General features: G+C 43.2%; 1 protein-coding gene across 1 annotated transcript in view; it reads right to left on the bottom strand.

Annotated features, from left to right (window-relative positions):
* Positions 1 to 20,511, bottom strand: part of CASQ2 (calsequestrin 2) — a 73,938-nt gene that overhangs the window by 31,619 nt on the left and 21,808 nt on the right. The window contains exons 2-5 of the mRNA XM_061121074.1: positions 12,955 to 13,039; positions 9,841 to 9,941; positions 8,131 to 8,242; positions 461 to 534 (exon numbers count right to left, since the gene is read on the bottom strand). Coding sequence (XP_060977057.1) covers positions 461 to 534; positions 8,131 to 8,242; positions 9,841 to 9,941; positions 12,955 to 13,039 — 372 coding nt within the window. The remainder of the gene's footprint in view (positions 1 to 460; positions 535 to 8,130; positions 8,243 to 9,840; positions 9,942 to 12,954; positions 13,040 to 20,511) is intronic.

The raw sequence follows: 20,511 nt of genomic DNA, 5'->3' as shown, positions 1-20,511 counted from the left end.
TATAAATGAGTACACCAATGGCATCTCCTGAGGAGTAGAAATGGGTAACTTTCTGAAGCACCAGGGCTTTAGATGGTCTGTGCTCCTCCCCAATGCATCCCCTATCCTTGCCCAGTGGAGGGGACGTATACAACCCCAGGAAAGGAGAGGATGGCCCTAAACAAAAAGGAAGCAGTGACCAGTGACCCGGCACATCTAGGCTCATATACTTCCGATTCTTAGTGTTGAAGGTGATAAAGAGTGGTTCATCTCTTTTTATTGTGTATTTTCAGAAATACATCCTCTGAATTAATAATTGTTGTACTCGTTTCTTATTCAATGGTAATTTAATGCCATATTTCTAACACTTCTGGCAAATGTATTAATGGATGGAGGAGTGTTAATGTTGCTAAAAGAGAAGGAAAAGTGGTGGGAAGTTCAAGCTTTAAAGTGTTTAAACTGAGGTTTCTTAGGTACTTACGCCTTTGTCAAAAGTAGCAAAAAATTTGATATAAGGCTGGAAGTGTTCAGCTGCCTCTTCAAAAGCCTTGTAATCTAAGAGGAAAAAGATAAAAGGGAGAGACATTTTCAAGATTCACATTGCATCAGAAATTTCTCTTTTTAAACAATCTAGAGAAAGTGGGAAGCCAATTAATTCTGATTGGATAGTTAATTGATAGATATTATTTAGATGAAGCATTTGATACAATTTTAAATCCCAAGGAATTTGAGTGGACTGTTGTTCAACTATCCTGAAAAGGATCTCTTATTTTTTATGTTTGCGCTGAGTCTTTGTGGCTGCTCTCTGGCCTTCTCCTTTTGCAGCAAATGGGGGCTAGTCTTCGCTGCAGTATGAAGCTTCTCGTTTCGGGTTCTCTTGTCGCAGAGCTCAGGCTCTAGGCCTCACAGGCTTCAGTAGTTGTGGCACACAGGCTTAGCTGCTCCGTGGCATGTGGCTATGTCCCCTGCATTGGCCGGTGGACTCTTAGCCACTGGATCACTAGGGAAGTCCCCTAGAAAGGAACTTTTCATCGCACTTTTATGTGTTTTAGGAAATTGGGTGAAACCAAGAGAAGACAAGAGAGAGAAAAACCAAAGGAAGTTTTTTCTCTCAAACTCAACTGCTAGTTATAAGTGCACCCTCTAAAGAGAATGCATCCTGCTGTATAAGTGAGCTCTAAGCAAGACGAAAACCCACTTAGTATGCAAAGCAACTCAATCAAAAGTGACATCACAGGAGAATTTTAAATTTCCTAGCAGGAGTACTTCTTTGGGTAAATCTTAGTTTTTCTTTCTTTCTTTTAAGTTTTCTTTTTTCATTCTGATCCCTTGAGAGGAAGGCTTAAAATTAACCAAGCCCAGGCTTGATTCTCTGTCCATAGAATTCTCCAGGCAAGGCTACTGGAGTGGATAGCCAGTCCGTTCTCCAAGGGATCTTCCTGACCCAAGGATTGAACCCTGGTCTCCTGCATTGCAGGCAGATTGTTTACCATCTTGAGTGTGGTAAAGAATCTGCTTGTGACTCCTGGGTCAGGAAGATCTCCTGGAAAAGGGAATGGCAACCCACTCCCGTATCCTTTCCTAGAGAATTCCACGGACAGAGAAGCCTGACGGGCTACAGTCCATGGGGGCTCAAAGACTCAGACACGACTGAGTGACTATACTACTATTAGACTTGATTCTGGCCCCAGACTGAAGCTAAATGACTCAATATAAGCATGAGACCCTGTGAGTGTGGCCATGCTGTGCCTTACTACACCTAGGCAGTTACTGCTTGGTAAAGACATTCATACTCCTGCCTGATATGTGAGGGTGATGGAAATGGTGCTCGTGTGGATGATTCTGCCTAAAGTCTATAATCCTAAAGTCTATAATCAATGATCCTGCCATTCATTTTTAATAAGATTACCTTTTTTTTTTCCCATTTCATGAAATTTCACATCCCTTCATTGTCAGAGGCATAAGCTTTATCTAGAATCCCAGAAGCAGGCAGAATTTTCTAATATTTAATCAAAAACATTTCAAGAATAATGCTGACTTAGGGGACAGCAAGTTGAATAAGACAAGTACACTGATCTCAAAGGCTCACAGCCAAGGAGGGTTATGGGCCCTCATAGGACCACAATGCAGTGTGGTGGTTGTTAAAATAGAGGAAAGCACATAAGCCCAGGCAAGACAGGGGTTGGAAAATCTACAAGAGCAGCTGGACAAGCTGATGCAAATTTACACAAACTCATTCCTCATAAAAGTAGTTGGGTTGTCAGAAAATATATCATAAAACCTGAGAGCTGGGCTAGAGGATTAGGTGGAGGGAAGGAAGGTGGGTGAGAGATTTGGAGAATGAATAGAGAGAAGGTGAGAAAATGCAGAAAGTGGAATGGTTATAGCCGTACCTGAGTTATTTATGTCTATCTAAGGCAGCATTTTCCCTGGTGGCTCAGATGATAAAGCATCTGCCTACAATGTGGGAGACACGGGTTCAATCTCTGGGTCGGGAAGATCTCCTGGAGAAGAAAATGGCAACCCACTCCAGTATTCTTGTCTGGAAAATCCCATGGACAGAGAAGTCCATGGGTTCACAAAGAGTCGGACATGACTGAGCGACTTCACTTTCACTTTCATCTAAGGCAGCAGTGGGCTCCATCAGAATCCTGGGTCCCCCCTTCCCTGACCTCTTGTTCCTGATGAACCTCTCCTTGCCTCCAGGAACCCCTGTCCTGATAGAAAGAATGTCCTTTAGCTGTGTCCCAGGATCTCCCTTCTTCACTCGAGGAGCCAGTCTATATCCCTTTTAAGATGCAGAAGGGTTGAGCAAGATTATTTGCCAGCTTCAACTGTGGTTTCAAGGCTTCTAACTGTGGTTGAGTCTTTAGCCTCACCCAAAGAGCAGCTGGCTTCTAGGAAACCCAGTCTAGTCTTCTGCTCTATTTGATCTCATGTGATCCCAAGGTTTTTCCCGCCCTTGTGTACTGTTTTGATGCTGACCAGGTCCTACCTGGCTCCTCCCAGTCTGACTATGCAGTTACTTTGATCTATCCCCTTCTGGAACAGGCTCCTGGACATCAACTTTTAACCTCAGGCTTACTGCAGTTGTGTCTTAGCATTTCCTCACCTTTCTTCCTTATCACTCTGAGTTTTCCATACTGGGTATTGACCCTTTAGCTTCACCTTTTCCTTAGTTTGGTATTCTTAACCATTACCTGATCTCCCTCAGTAAGTTTTTGTCGTGCTGTCTTAGCACTAGCATCCATAGTTACATGTTCAAACTGGAGATGGACCTTCATGTCCAACCTCCCTGGGAGATGTAGCCTCCCAGTTCTTCCAGATTCTTTCTAATTGGGTACCAAATGTCTTAGGCAGCCTTCTGCCCTAAGACCATTCCAGTCTATCTATGTTTTAAATCCTTCCAGTTTCCCCACTGTCTCTCCGTTGTTCTTGTTCAATAGAAAAGCTTGAGATCATCTGCAAAGCCCTTGTCTTCTGTGCCACTACACTTCCTTGACCTGCTGCTGCTCCTGCTAAGTCGCTTCAGTCATGTCCGACTCTGTGTGACCCCATAGACGGCAGCCCACCAGGCTCCCCCGACCCTGGGATTCTCCAGGCAGGAACACTGGAGTGGGTTGCCATTTCCTTCTCCAATGCAAGAAAGTGAAAAGTGAAAGTGAAGTTGCTCAGTCATGTCCGACTTGTAGCGACCCCATGGACTGCAGCCTATCAGGGTCCTCCATCCATGGAACTTTCCAGGCAAGAGTACTGGAGTGGGGTGCCATTGCCTTCTCCGCTTCCTTGACCAATCACCCTCAAAACACAGCAGAAAACACAGGATTCTCAACAGTTGCTTCCCTGGGTACCTCACCAACTCCTAGCTTCCCCACTCATTGACCTTGGCCTCTTCTGAAAGGCAAGAAGGAAACAGAGAGACGGGGATGCCTAGTAAAACAACACGATGCTTTCCGCCAGTGTGTGATGGCCACCGGTGTGTTACAGGAGGCATGATAGATATAAAATTTTTTAGTGATAAATCTCTCCAGATATTTTCTACAACCATTCAGATTTTTGAGTAGTTAATATTATATTTGAAAGCAGTGGCTCCCTCAGTGAATGTTCTGTTTCAGTAACAATTATTTTGTGCCTAAGACTAGTGAGCCTCACGGCTAGAGAGAGGCTGCTCCCCTGTCTTCCCCACTGGATCATCTCAGTGTGATTGTTACTTTAGTCCAAGTTGGTTTATCATCAGTGATTTTTTTGGTTTGTGAGGCTCTGTAAAATATTTAGTTTTTTCTTTTGATTTAATTTATTTTTTTCTCCTAACACCAATGGAATGTATGATAGCTGTTTATTATGCTAATAATCATCATGATCAACATTATCAACAAAATCTGGTATTAGGTATTTCTAAAGAGGACAAAACTGATTTTCTTAATTTTCTGAATTATTAAATTTATGCCTGCCTTCTTCCCTTTCTACTGTTCTATCTTCCTACCTTCTTTCTTTTTTCTAATGCCTGTATACATTAACAATTAGCCAATTTGATTCTAGATGGGCTTTCATAATGTATTATTGTTTTTATAAATTAAAAAATTATTTCTTTCAAAAATAATAATTGGGAATAATTTAATTAGTTGATTCATTAAAGAGGACCGTAGGCCTTTATGGCTTCAGAACTGATGGTGAGGCTGTAATGACAAGAAGGTGTAAAGACTGTGTTGTTAAGTTCTTTCTGAAAATTTTGAGATTCAAGCAGTATTTATTCACAGAAATTCTTTGTTAAAAAACTTTTATCTGTTGGTATGAATTCCACTTAAGAGACTGTTATTTTAAAAAGTGACCCCACGGACTTCCCTGGTGGCCCAGTAGTTAAGGATCCACTTTGCAGTACAGGGTACATGAGTTTGACCCCTGGTCAGGGAACCCAGACCCCACATGCTGCGGAGCAACTGAGTCCATGAGCCTCAATTACTGAGCCCACATGCTACAACTGGAGGATCTGGACACCACGATGGAAGACCTCGCATGATGCGATGAAGATCCTGCGTGCCACAGCTAGGATCTGATGCAGCCACATAAATTAATTAATTAAAAAAGTGACCCAAATAATACCCACACCCCATAGCCCCTTCTCTTCTTGTGTGTGTGTGCTCCGCTGTGTCTGACTCTGCAGCCCCATGAGCTGGAGCCGTCCAGGCTTCTCTGCCTATGGAATTTTCCAGGCAAGAATACTGCAGTGGGTTGCCATTTCCTACTCTAGGGGATCTCCCTGACTCAGGGATTGAACACACATCTCTTGCATTGGCAGACAGATTCTTTACCATTAGCAACACCAAGCTTCTCTCCTTAGTTCCAGGTAAAGAAATAGGTTCAGAAGACTTGTCTCTGCTGTATCATACTCAAGCAGGCTCACTGTGCAAGGGGAGTTTTAGTAAGAATTTATGAGCTAAGAGATGAATTGAAAAAAATTGTGATTTATGTTTGGTTTGAAAGCTCTTCAAAGGATAAATTATTGGCTTCAAAACATGCTGGACCTTGCTGAGCTCCTGAATAAAGTTAACTGAATATTGTAATGACAATATGAAATATACAGTGTACTGACAAAGTTTTTCAATTTAAAAGCAAAAATTTAACCTTAGAAAGGAGGTTAAAATGGCTCTAAAAGTTAACTAAAAATTGCAATGACACTGTGAAATATACAGTGTACTGACAAAGTTTATCAATTTAAAAGCAAAAATTTAACCTTAGAAAGGAGGTTAAAATGGCTCACTAGTAACTTTATTATTTAAATCTTAAGAAAAAGTTGTAAGACCAGTAGAGTGATAATTGCATATTCCAAAGCAAATGCTTCATTATTATTTTTAAATATGTAGTATGGAAAATCTTAGCTGGGTTTGAAATTTTTTAAGATAATCATAAGAAATATTAACATTACATTTGTCATTGAAAAGGAGAGCAATATCTGTTAGATGGAAAGAATGTTCACATCCTTGAAGGACAATTTAGAGATTAGATTATCTAAATTCTGTTCAATGGCAAGAAAAGATGGTTCATCAATCAAAGAAAAAAAAATGGATGTTTTCCTGTCATTTGCCACCATCTACATGTGCCAGCAAAGTCTCTGGTCAAGACTGACTATCCAGAATTTGAAAAGATCATTTAAAACCTTGATCAGGAACTGTATATTGCTATTTCAACCATAAAACCCAATATCAAAAGCTGTATTCTTAGAAGCAAGCACAAGATTTTCATTCAAAATCTATAAATATTTTACTTGGAAGTTTTATACAATGTAATATTTGATATCTTTCCTATTATTTTGTAATTATTATATTAAGAAAGTGAAAAAACTTTCTTTTTGTAAACCCAAATAGATCTCTTCCAATTTACCCCTACGTGCCTTACAAGCATGGTCACGTTTCGTGTGTGCCCTGACCTGACACAGCTGTGAAGTCTTCAAAGTACAGCCCAGTGGTTCACTGTTTGAGCCTTGAAGTCAGCCGTCTGGGGCTGTCTGGGATGTAAATCTTGGCTCTACCATCATTACTAGCTGTTTGATACTGGGTGAGTTCACTCAACCTTTCTGTCCCTTTATATCCTCATCATTAAAATGCTGATAATAATGGTAGCTACCTTACAGGCTAGCTGTGAGAATGAAACTAAGGCATCTACTCCTAGCATAGGCCCTAGAATATGATATACATTAGTTGAATGGAGCAATTATTGTTATTCATTTAGGGTTGGGGAAGGTAGACAGTGGAAGATGTGCTTTTCTCTCTCTCTCTTTGTGGCCACAGTGTGCAGCCTGTGGGATCTTAGTACCCTGGCCAGGAATCAAACCCAGGCCCTTGGCTGTGAAAGCATGGAGTTGTAACCACCGGGTCATCAGGGAAACTCCAGAAGATGTCCTTTTTATCCCAATCCTCCCAGCCTCTATGCTGTCCTGAGCTTAATGGAGGAAGAGAGAGAAACAGGATGGGAATGGATAGAAACAATTGAGGGGGTCAGGGAAGGCAGAAAAGGATTAAAAAAAATGAAAGGAAGAGGAGAAAGTAGAAGGGGGTGGGAGGAGAACCCAGAGTAGCCAGCCTCTATATAGGAATGTGAAAATTGAAATAAAGTCACCTAAAGAACTTGGTTGAAAGTTCTTAGCTAGCCTCCTTCCCATCAAAGCACCCTTAAGGAGGGTGAATCTCTATTCACCTTTTATGTAGCAAATTAGAAGACAGTTGAGTCATAAGAGAGAGAAAATAGGTGGGTTGTTGATGAGGTGACTAAGGATGCCAGTTGGCAGATGGAATACAGAAATGGCTTTACAAAGAATTTCAAAACATTTTGGAGATTCCAGAAATAGTCATAAGCAGCCCTTATTTGCACCCTCCCATGTACTAATGCTACCCAATTCTCTTTCATGATTACCACTCCTACTAGCACTGTCTCTCTCTCCACAGCTCAAACACAAGACAAAGCCTTAACTCATAGGACCCTTGCTGCCAAAGCACTTTAGAAAATGTCCTCAAGTAGTTGGCCTTCCTGGTTCCTTCTCTTCCTGTCTCTTCCTGGTTCCCGCTCACTACCCCAGTCACCTCTGTGTAGGTTGTCGTGATGCTCCAATATGTTCCTCTGCCCACCTAAAACCTGGTCACAAAGCTTTCAAAGGGAATATACCCAAGGGTGTGGCCATGCTGTTGCAGGCAGTCTTGGTGGTCAGTGGGGGTTGACCAGCAATTTCCCACATTGTGCTGCAGTTGCCAAGCTGATCCCTACCCAGATTTTCCTCAAATGCTGTCCAAGTGACTGAGAAGCTCTCTAGCTGCTGACCACAGGAGCTGCCAATGTCAGGGAGACAGCCGTTTCTGCCCCATGTTGGGAGAGAATCCTGCCGGTTGATGGGCAGGTGGAGAAAATGGAGGAGGGGCTTTTCTCTCATCTGTCTAAGACTGATGAGCCCCCTTCAAGGTCAGAGAACATGGCCCAACCTCAGCATCCTTTCAGCTCCCCCACCTGTTTTGCATAAGTTCTGCTCATTTGTCCCATTGCGCAGGGTGGAAGGAAGAGTCTCCCTGTACGTGCTGATGGCTCATCTTCTTTCTGGGTAATCTAACACATCTTGTTGGGAAAGGAGCCTTTAGACTGACAGGCTCGGATGGACAGACAACTTACGTTCTGATTCCTCACTCTTGAAAAAGCCGATGAGTTTGATGTGGTCCTCAATGCGCTCAAAGGCTTGGACTTCCAGTTTGCTATTGATGATCTCCACTGGGTCTTCAATGAGCTGGAATGCCACACAAACAACACAAAAGATGTTCAAATAAAAGAACTGTTCCTGCCCAGTAGGCAAGTCAGGCTCATGTGTAGAGTGTTTTGGGGGGAAGTTGTGAACTTAGTCTGAGTTCTTCAGGATCCATTTCACTTTTTCCAGTGAGGTGAAATTGTGTCCTTTCTTAGAGGAACTGGCCTTAACTCATGGAGTAGGCTGACTGGTCTAGGAGCAACCTCATTTCTCTTGCCAGCTATTGATTCAGGAATAGCATGTGACTCAATTCTGGCCAATGAACCTCCAGAGTAGATCAGCTTGAAGGCCTGGGGAAAGTTCTACTTTTCTTTTAAGAGAGCAATGGAGGCCAGATTCTTTTCCTGTCTCATGGGATATGAATGAAGAAATGTGAGGTATCAGCTCCTGCCGCTGGACCTTTTTAAAAATTTATTTTTAATTGGAGGATAATTGTGTTACCATGTTGTGTTGGTTTCTGCCATACAACAACACGTATCAGCCATAAGTATACATATGTCCCCTCTGTCTTGAACCTCCCTCTCACCTCCCATCCCATCCCACCCCTCTAGGTTGTCAGAAAACTTGAGAACAGTCAGCTTGAGGACAAAGCCAACACAATTACCTGATTTACAGAAAGAAACGGAGTTAGAGCCCTGATTTGGTCAAGTCTAAAATCTGCCTCTGCCTGGTCTTCCGTTTGTCAGTGATGTTGCTCATTATTTAAGGTACTTGCGTCTAAAAGCCCCCTCCTAGCTGACAGAGCCAGGGCAGGGTCACATGGGCCCAGAGTTGTTCTGTTGCCTCCCTCAGCCTTCTTTAGGGCTTGCCAGCATGGGTCAGTGAGATGAGAGTCTATGGGCACTGTTTTATAGGAGGTAACCTTCGGCTTACTTCTGACCCTCTCAGAATTTTTGAGGCAGTTGGGAAAAGGCAGTAGGCCACTGTGTTCTAGCTGGTAGATAAGGAGTCACCAGTATGGATGGCCTTTATCTGCACAGGCACCTGTGTTCAAAAGTACTTGACTTCACAGTTGCTATTGAAAGTGTGAGTTTAGCTATGGAAAAAATATCTGTGTAGTGTCTATTCCTCTATTGGCCTGAGCACGTGGATCCCAGGGTGTTGTCCGTCCATGGCTGAGAGCGAATGTGGTATTGGAGGGCTCCTCAGCCCTGCTTCTCTTTATCCTGTCTGAGGGTCACTCAGCAGGTTATTACTCCTCTCCCTCCTCCATCTTCCACTGACCATCCTCCTCTCTTCCTTACACCCCACTTCAGAAGCCCTAGAACAAAGCCAAGGGGATTCTGGGGATGTTTGTGTATACTTGCTCAGAGAGGTAACATCCTACTGCTACAAAGTCCTGATTTGTGACCCTGTGGTCACTAATAAAACAGTTTCTGAAGTGATTTATTGGCCAGCTGCTGAGTAGACATAAATATTGTCATGATGTAGGCATGCTTTAGTTTTTTCGTGAGGCTTGAGAAATCTTTCTTAGACCAGGTCAGGTTATCTACCTTTTCTGTTGTTACTTTGGGGTCTTACGTCCCCCTGTATTTGAACCCAAACAGCACCATGCAAGGTCACTGGGCACAGAAGCTTACGTCCAAGAGAAACTCCACCAAGACGTCAGCCGCAAACTCGCCATCAAACTCAATTGTGCGATCACCCTTAAGAATATACAGGCTTCCTTCTTCAACAAAACCTAAAAGAAACAAAGAGTTCCCAAAATAAAATCATCCTGATGAACGAAGAGTCATCCTGTTGGCCAGGATCTGGCTCAGGTTTCCTGGGTGACATGGGGTCAGGCTCCATGGAACTAGCATTAACCCTAAGATTGGTTCCCTTGCAACCACACCTCAGAAGGGTTCCCAAAGTGGAAGCTCAAAATGAAATAGTCAAGAACCAACAATTCCACCTGGACTTTAGCTTAAAAGAAAAACCTCATCACCACTCTGCCACTGCTTTAATTTTCCAAAAACTGTTGCTGACTCCATCCTTCTTATCAGAAAGTTTTCACACCGACTGCCCATCTGGCTCTGTAGCCTGGCATGAAGCCCTTCCACAGCCCAGTGCCAGCCCTGTCCTCTGCATTCGCCCTTGGGTGGCCTGTGCTCCCTTGAGAACTTCACTTTTCAGCCCTGTGCATCTCCCCGGGCTTTTTGTCCAAGAGCTGAGGTGAAGGGGACAGAAAGGAAAAGCCATAGTGCATGATTCTCTGTACAGTTGTCCTCCTTGGGCCTGGAGTGACCTTTCCCACTACACCAACACCACTGTCACTCATCCTGGTCATCTCCTCTGGGTCTTAGCTTACGACCCATTTTTCAAGGGAGAGCTTCTCCAATCTCCCTTGCCATTATGAATCTGCTCCCAGCCCCATGTACAGGTACTCACTACAACAGCCATCCCTCTAGAAGGGTAGGGCTGTTGTCCTCTTGGGACCCCAGCACCTTGCTTGGAGTCTGGACCCCTTGGGCATCCCATAAAAGTCTGCAGTCAGAGCAAACGCCTTGCTTGCCTATTGTAGCTGAATTGTGCACATCTTTTCCCAGTCTGCTGATAAGGCTGCAGGAGCAGGTTCTGTATCTTCTTTCCCGCCCTCCTCGCTCTGCGTGTGATGTCTCCTGCCCTCCTCGCTCTTAGCTGTGTACTTTCACAAATGCTCACTCGAGAACTGCGTTTCCCCCCCAGGAATGCTAAATAGCTGAGGCTGGCACTTGGTCCAACTGCATGGCATCCTTAATTCCTTAGATTAATTGTTTTCAAACTCTCAATTAACTGGAGGATGCTCTCTCCAGATGAACTCTTCTGCAGAATCTCTAGGGGAAGGGAGGCTGGCCCACTGCCCACCATGTCCCAGGGCACTTCTGAAGAAGCCCTAGCATGCTGCGGAGCTCCATGTGTAAATCTAAAGGAGGAGCGTGCCAGGTATCCCTGAGGCGGGCAGTGACTGATCACAGAGGGTGCATGGCGAACCTCAGGCAGTGTCCTGCTGTTGGACTTTTCTCTGAGCCTGACACCAGTTAGGAGATTGTTGCATTAGTTCAGAGACCAAACTCTGGCAAACGGAAATGGGGATGGAGTTCAAGGAGCAGGTTTACAAGATACAACTGTCCTGTAAACTCCAAGGATTGAATGATCAGAAAGAACCTGCCCCGTGTCATTTACAAGTTCATTTAGACATTTGAAACCCCATCACATCCTCCACTGGGAGAATATCCATCAGTTCATTCTTATGAATGCTTGCCGAGCTTGTGCTCCCTAAATTTCTAGATTGCTAGAACACTAGTGTTTTCCTCTAACTATATTTACTAGAGATTCTCCCAAATTCTCATTGAAAGAGTGGGAAGAGGGAAGACTAGGGAATCAAGAGGCACTGGACTGAATTCATCAACTCACTTTTGACGAGGTAAAGAGTTGAATATGCTTTGCTCCCCTGCACAAGGGGAAAAAATTCTTAACTTGTCTCCAGGGAAGGAGATACTCCAGGCATTCTTAATAATGCATTATCACTTATAGTCATGAGTCTGCCTTGTATCTAACCTAAATGTTGTCTCCTACAATTTAAATCTTTTTTTAAAAAACTGGTCTTGAAAACAAAATAGGAAGCAGTTGTTTGAAATTCTCTAAGATAATGAACTTTCATATATATCTAAAGGTGTTTACTGAACCACCGCTAATCTTTTTCTTTATTCTGTGATTACTACTCCCAATCCAATTAACCTTTCTTTAAAGGTCCTGTTTTATAACCTTCTGCTCTCTTATACTAGCCATCCTTCACTGGTGATGCAGAAAAAGTGAAATGGTCAGTACAGGTGCGGGGTGTTTGCAAACCAAGGAGTAACCTGTATTCTCTCTCCTTGGTATTAGAAGTGTAAGAATCTTAAAGTCCACTCGCACTTAACCATGACATATTGACACAAGAGATTACAACTTGCACTGTGTAGTCATTTAACCATACCTCCTCCAAATCCTCCCTTTCATCCTTGGTGACAGTGCCCAGCTGGGGTTTGGCCTTCAATATAGAAACAACTGGGACCCTAGAGTCACTACTATTAATGATATCCTTTATTGGCTGCTTCAGCTAAGAGGTCAGGAAATAATAGGTGATGGAAGAGGAGATTTCATCTCCCTCAAAGAGATCACTGTGTCAGTGAGGTTAGCCCCCCTCCCCTTTTTTAAAATTAATGTATAGTTGATGTACAATGTTGTGTGAGTTTCAGATGTACAGCAAAGTGATTCAGTTATACATACATGTATTTTTCAGATTCTTTTCGCATACAGGTTATTACAAAACATTGAGTATAGTTTCCTGTGCTATAAGTAGGTCCTTGTTGTTTATGTAGTGTATACATGTTACTCATGAATTCCTAATTTATGTTCCCCCATCCTCTGCCAAGAAGCTAGCCTTTTAACCTTTTCTAAGAGCTGGAAATAAAGGTTTGAACCATTAGTGTCCATTTTTCCATGAAGAGACCCTCTTTCTTGTACTGATCCAAAGATATATTAAATGTCTAATGTGAAATCATTGAATTCAGACCTGTATTTACTTTTTGTGAGACTCTTCTAAGCTAAGACTAAGCTGCACAGGATCATTTTATATTTATTTAAAAACAGTCTAGTTATCACGCAAGAAAAAAAATGACTGTACCTTTTTTTTTTTCGCAAGACACATTTTTTTCTTCATGATATATCTAAAAAAAAAAAATCACACTTACCTAATTTCTTGGCAAGCTTGGCTTCTTTCTTGGCATCCACCATCACAAAGCCTATATCTTTATGTTCCAGGACCTGGGCCACAAGCTGAAGGGAAAGAGAAGGACAGTAAGGGCAGCAAGACTGTAGAAAATACCATGGGACACTATTTTGATATGTTGACAAGAAGATTTCTCTCCATACTTCCTGTTACTCTGTAACCAATTAAAGAAGCAATGTAGAGATTCTATATTTACACCCTCAGGAGAAGGATGATTCAGCAGAATTCTGAGAACCAAGGAGAGAAAAATGTGAGGACCAGATCTCAGATTTGGAAGACCATATCCATTGTTGCATATGCTTTTTTGCCCTCAGGGTAGATAAAATTTGAATTGGGAGAGAGCAGAATCAGAAAGGAAACAGAAAGAACTCGGTACCAACAGATTCCTACTAAGGTGTCTGGAGCTTGGCAGGGTCACAAGAGATGCCAGATAGGCTGAGGGACCTTAGAATAAAGGAGACCTGTGTCCCCAATACCCAAGATGGTCTTCAAATCCCTCTACCCCATGGACTTGAGGAGTAGGAATGTCCGTTGAGGGTATCTGGTAAAACGACCTGAGATGACCCCTGAAGTTTTCCTGCTTCCAGCTGAGAGGAAGAACTAGCAGAGTACCTGGGTGGATTCATAGCCTCAAAGGGGAAGAGGAGGCAACAGTGTCAGCTGGACAGATGGGTGGACTGGGTGGACACCAGCTACCTGCCGACACCACGCATGAGCCTGGCATCATGTTAAGCTCCCTGAAACTTAGATATGAGGAAGCAGCGCTCAGTCGCTCAGTCGTATCCGACTCTTTGCAACTCTGTGGACTGACTATAGCCCACCAGGCTCCTCTGTCCATAGGATTCTCCAGGCAAGAATACTGGAGTGGGTTGCCATTTCCTCCTCCAGAGATAAGGAATTAGAGAGACCCTCAATTGACTGAGATCTAATTCCTGCCATCTGGCTGAATGGAGGCTTAAAATAGAATAGAGTGGGGAAGCTCCCAGAAAGATCATGAAATATTAATATTACATTTCTTTATTTAAAATTTAAAAAAAAGATAATTGCAGATTAATATGCAGTTGTAAGAAATAGTACAGAGAGATCACTCATACATTTTACCCAATTTGCCCCCAAAGTAACATCTTGCAAAATTATAATACAATATCAAAACTGGATATTGGTATTTATATAGTAAAGATACAGAAGACTTCCATAACAATGAGCAGCCTTCATGTTGTCCTTTTATAGTCACATCTACTTGGTTCCACCGTCATTCCCTCCCTAACTTTGGCAACCGCTTGGCTCCCTAACCACAACCTTGGCATCACCAAGTCAATGGACATGAGTTTGAGCAAACTCTAGGAGATAGTGAAGGATGGGGAAGCCTGGGTCACAAAGAGTCGGACGTGACTTAGTGACTGAACAACATGTTCCCATTTTCTGTAATCTTTTCAAGAATGTTATATAAGTTGAATCATAAAATATGCAACATTTGAGGTTTTTTTTTTTACTCATATTTCTCTGGAGATTCATCCAGATTCTTGGGTGTATTAATAAATCATTCTTTTGTATAACTGGGCAGTATTTCCATATTATTGAGGTACCACAGTTTCTTCAATTATCCATCAACTGGAGAACATCTGGGCTATTTCAAGTTTGGGGCTATTAGGAGTAAAGCCGCTGGAAACATTTATATACAGGTTTTTGTGTGAAGGTTAGTCTTAATGTCTTTAGGAAAAAATACTCAGGAGTGCAATTGCTGGGTTGTATCATAATTGCATGTTTAATTTTTAAAGAAACTGCTGTTTGAGTGGCTATTCGGGCTGCTGCTAAGTCGCTTCAGTCGTGTCCGACTCTGTGTGACCCCATAGATGGTAGCCCACCAGGCTCCCCCGTCCCTGGGATTCTCAAGGCAAGAACACTGGAGTGGGTTGCCATTGCCTTCTCCAGTGCATGAAAGTGAAAAGTGAAAGTGAAGCCGCTTAGTTGTGTCTGACTCTTAGTGACCCCTTGGACTACAGCCCACCAGGCTCCTCCTTCCATGTGCTTTTCCAGGCAAGAGTACTGGAATGTGTTGCCATTGCCTTCTCCCAATAGCAACATAGGGATGAGGAATCTAGTTCTTCTGCATCTTTGCCAACATTTGGTGTTGTCACTTTTTAAAATAAAAAAGTGACATCTAAAATAAGATGTGTAGTGATATCTCATTATGGTTTTAATGCATTTCCTTAATGGCTAATGATGATGAATACTTTTAGATGTACTTACAATCAGTATGCTCTCTTCTATGAAATACCTGTTCATGTCTTTTGTCTATTTTCCAAATAGATTATTTTTGATAGCTGAGTTTTGAGAGCTTTTTAAATATTAGTCCCCCGGAGAGGGAAATGGCAACCCACTTCAGTATCCTTGCCTGGAAAGTTCCATGGACGAAGGAGCCTGGCAGGCTATAGTCCATGAGGTCGCAAAGAATTGGACACGACTGAGTGACTTCACTCACTTTTATTGGATGCGTGGTGTACAAATATTTTTTCCACCCTGAAGCTTATCTTTTCATCCTCCTAATAGGTCTTTCTAACAATAAAAGTTCTTGATTTTAATGAAGTCATATTTATCAGTTTTCCCATTTATGGATTATACTTTTGGTGTTAAGTCTAAGAACTGTTTGCCTAATCCTGTATCTTGAAATTTTTTTCTAATTTTTTCCTAAAAGTTTTATTATTTTCTTTTGTTGTTGTTTCCCGTGGCTTGAGGGATCTTAGTTCCCTAGACAGGGATTGAACCTGGACCATGGCAGTGAAAGCACTGAGACCTGACCACTAGACTGCCAGGGATCTCCCTAGAAGTTTTGGAATTTTAATTTTACGTGTAAGTCCATGATCTGTTTTAAGGGTTTTGTGTGTGTGTGTGTGTGTGTGTCTGTGTGTGTGTGTGTGTATTTTTAACCAATGGTGTCCAGCTGTTCCAGCACCATTTGTTGAAAGGGCTATCTCCTGCTGTAACTTCTCTATTTGACTGTTCATTCTTCCCTTCTTGACCTCCTGTGCTCTCTGTTCTCTTTCTTCCTCTCTAGCTCCTAATCACTCCTTTCATCTAAGGCCAAGGATACTGGGCAGAAGCACAGAGAGCTGCTCTGTGCAGTCCCTCTGGTGACTGGAGGTGGAGGGGCAGGTAACAAATGATGCCTCCACCCCACAGACAGATTTCTCTTCTTTCTTGAATTTTGGCTGAGACTAGGGAAGGCTTAGGATGAAAGATATCATCAGTGTTTATCTTATGACTCATCTTGAGCGTCCCTGTAATGCTTAAACAGGCCTGTCTTTCTGCGAAGTCACTTGGCTTTAATCTATTGCGTTCAGTTTATTAGACAAGATCATTTTTGAGTTTTCTGGTGTTCAGTGCAAGCTACTTTGTCCTGTTTAGTGCTGTCAATACGTTAACTAAAATTCTCCCTTTCTATGATTAAAAATTAATGATGATGAGACCTGATAGCTTTGTGATATTAGACAGTTTCCCTATTCCTAAAGTGTGAGCCTCTAACAGTGGTTCTTAAACCTAGAGCACTGGGTGAAATGGGGCTTCCTGGCCTTCCCTCCAGAAAGTAGAGAATAGAGCTGGGGTGGAGCTCAGGAAAAAATATTTTCATAAACCACACCACCACACCCCATGATTCTGACACAGCAGATCCTGTACCGCATTCTCGAAAACACTGCTATAAATGGTTGTCAGTTCATCCAAAAGTGATGTGGCGTGGTGTTTTCCAACTGTGACCCACGGGCCATGCTCAGCCCTGTTGGTTGCTTCATCTTAAGTGTAGGAGAGAAATATTATTAATAGTAAGAGGTTTCAGGATTAACTCTGAGAATTACAGAGAATTTAATTCCAACCTCTCCTAGGCATACACCACCACATTTTATTGGTTTTTAAGTATATGCCAAGTGTGCCTTGCCTAGGCTTGTAAAGCATGACATTCTCATTACCTTATAGATATTGATATATGACAACTGAAGATATGTGAGTGGAAGGTGCTATCGCAGATAAACTCAGTTCTGTTTTTTTATGGTTTTCTGTTTAAGCCACAGCCATTACTGTTCTAGGCACAGATGGAGAGACAGACGCTGGCAGTCACAGATGGGTCAGGAACCCGTGCTGGCCAAGACCTGTCCACCTTCTCCTTGGCACCCTTTGCACAATCCACGAGGTGTCCTGTCACTCTCGCCTCCTACCCGGATTAGGCCCAAAGCCTGCCCACTTGAGCTCTGTCATCACCTCCATCAGCCCTAGCAAGCACCCTTCTTGGGCCTGAGCCAGGGGTGGCCAAGGGTGGCAGCCACCCAAGAGAGAGCCATGAGACTGGGCTGGGGGAGAAAGGGTGCGGTGAAAAACTGGGGCCTTCTGGGCTGACTCCTGACACGACCATTCTGCCCAGGATCAAGAGCCCCTGCTGAGCTGATGGGGCAGGCCAGACATTGTCCGCCTCTCCCACTTAGCTTAATCTCCACCATTGCTCTGGTCTTATATCTCCAGCTCATATTTTCCATTCTCCATTCTTCCATAGCCCAGTCTCACTGAGCTCTCTCAGGTTGCTGCCAGCCTGGCCTTGGCTGCAAAGCCCAGCTCCAGACTCATCTTTGACTCCAGTCTCCTTTCTGTGAATTCCAATAGCCCATTATAGGGACACAGCACTCTGGCATTTATTTTGCAGTCATTCAGTTCAGTTTAGTTCAGTTCAGTGGCTCAGTCGTGTCCGACTCTCTGCAACCCCATGAATCGCAGCACGCCAGGCCTCCCTGTCCATCACCAGCTCCTGGGGTTTACTCAAACTCATGCCCATTGAGTCGGTGATGCCATCCAGCCATCTCATCCTCTGTCATCCCCTTCTCCTCCTGCCCCCAATCCCTCCCAGCATCAGGGTCTTTTCCAATGAGTCAACTCTTCGCATGAGGTGGCCAAAGTATTGGAGTTTCAGCTTCAGCATCAGTCCTTCCAATGAACACCCAGGACTGATCTCCTTTAGGATGGACTGGTTGGATCTCCTTGCAGTCCAAGGGACTCTCAAGAGTCTTCTCTTAGAGTTCTAAATTGTGCATCTTTCCTCCCTAAGGAAGAAAACGCTGATTCTGTGCTTCTTTTGTATCTCATAAAGCTCCCTAGAGACACTCAGCATACTTTGGATGAATGGACTGGCCCAGGTACTTCATGAGTTTAAGAGATTTTTGAGCCAAAAGGAGAAGAGGAAATTGTCACCAATTACAGGGATGCTTCCCTCATAGCTCAGCTGGTAAAGAATCTGCCTGCAATGCGGGAGACCTGGGTTTGATCCCTGGCTTGAGAAGATCCCCTGGAGAAGGGAAAGGCTACCCACTCCAATATTCTGGCCTGGAGAATTCCATGGACTGTATAGTCCATGGGGTCACAAAGAGTTGGACACGACTGAGTGACTTTCACTTTCACTTCACTTCACTTCACAGTGATTAAATTTACAACCACCAGGAGGAGAAAAGATAGAGTCAATGTGTCTCCCAAATTTCCAAAAAACCAGAATGCTGTTTGCAGATTAGACTCCAGTTTTCTTGTGTTGACTTCTGGCTCTGTCTGTTTTGTTGATTGGTTGGTTGGTTACTTCTCAAATGGTCTTGCCACCTGTCCATCCTAGAGGATGAAGTTGTCTCTTATCAGTTGGTATGTGTAGCCGCTGGGCATGGGTGCAGTTCTAGAAACATTGATTTGTTTGACCATTGCTGATTCTTTTGAGTACAGAAACAAATTTATATAAAAAAATCATATTAAATAATATGCATGTCTGCAGGAAAATTGTGGATATTTATAGTATGTCTTTTTTAAATTTTGCATCATATAGGTATTTATTATACTATTGTTACCTCTGTAATGATGTGGTTGAAGTAGATCTCATCTTTAAATGAATAATGACCCAGAGATAATATATCCTTGTGGTTAAGAGTATACAGCTTGGCATCAGAGACCTGGACTCCTGACTTGGTCCTTGCTATGATTTTGCTGTAAAGTATAGGGAGTACCAATATGTGTTTCGTAAGGCTGTTCTGAAGAAGAGTAAATGAGATGATGCATGTAAATGTCTTGACACAGTTTTTGGCATCAGTAAGTGCTTAATCCACGTCCCAGGTCAGGGGCGGCGGCTGAGAGGAGCTACCCCACCTCCAAGGAGCGGCTGCTGCGTGGGCGCAGGAGGGCCGAGAGGAGCTACTACACGTTCAAGGTCAGGAGGGGCAGCCCTGAGGAGATAGATACCCCTCGTCCAAGGTAAGGAGCAGCGGCTGCGCCTTGCTGGAGCAGCTGTGAAGAGATACCCTATGTCCAAGGCAAGAGAACCCAAGTAAGACAGTAGGTGTTACGAGAGGGCATCAGAGGGCAGACACACTAAAACCATAATCACAGAAAACTAGCCAATCTGATCACAGGACCACAGTCTTGTCTAACTCAGTGAAACTAAGCCATGCCGTGTGGGGCCACCCAAGATGGTCGGGTCATGGTGCAGAGGTCTGACAGAATGTGGTCCACTGGAGAAGGGAATGGCAAACCACTTCAGTATTCTTGCCTTGAGAACCCCATGAACAGTATGAAAAGGCAAAATGATAGGATATTGAAAGAAGAACTTCCCAGGTCGGTAGGTGCCCAATATGCTACTGGAGATCAATGGAGAAATATCTCCAGAAAGTATAAAGGGATGGCACCAAAGCAAAAACATACCCAACTGTGGATGTGACTGGTGATAGAAGCAAGGTCTGATGCTATAAAGAGCAATATTGCATAGGAACCTGGAATGTTAGGTCCATGAATCAAGGCAAATTGGAAGTGGACAAACAGGAGATGCCAAGAGTGAATGTTGACATTTTAGGAATCAGCGAACTAAAATGGACTGGAATGGGTGAATTTAACTCAGGTGACCATTATATCTACTACTGTGGGCAGGAATCCCTTAGAAGAAATGGAGCAGCCATCATGGTCAACAAAAGAGTCTGAAATGCAGTATTTGGATGCAAATCAAAAATGACAGAATGATCTCTGTTCGTTTCCAAGGCAAGCCATTCAATATCACGGTAATCCAAGTCTATGCCCCAACCAGTAATGCTGAAGAAGCTGAAGTTGAATGGTTCTATGAAGACCTACAAGACCTTTTAGAACTAACACCCCCAAAAGATGTCCTTTTCATTATAGGGGACTGGAATGCAAAAGTAGGAAGTCAAGAAACACCTGGAGTAACAGGCAAATTTGGCCTTGGAATACGGAATGCAGCAGGGCAAAGGCTAATAGAGTTTTGCCAAGAGAATGCACTGGTCATAGCAAACACCCTCTTCCAACAACACAAGAGAAGACTCTACACATGGACATCACCAGATGGTCAACGCTGAAATCAGATTGATTATATTCTTTGCAGCCAAAGAAGGAGAAGCTCTATACAGTCAGCAAAAACAAGACCAGGAGCTGACTATGGCTCAGATCATGAACTCCTTATTGCCAAATTCAGACTTAAATTGAAGAAAGTAGGGAAAACCAC

The sequence above is a fragment of the Dama dama genome, chromosome 20, assembly GCF_033118175.1.
Source record: "Dama dama isolate Ldn47 chromosome 20, ASM3311817v1, whole genome shotgun sequence".
Lineage (NCBI taxonomy): Eukaryota > Metazoa > Chordata > Mammalia > Artiodactyla > Cervidae > Dama > Dama dama.
This window is presented reverse-complemented; position numbering and strand designations above follow the sequence as displayed.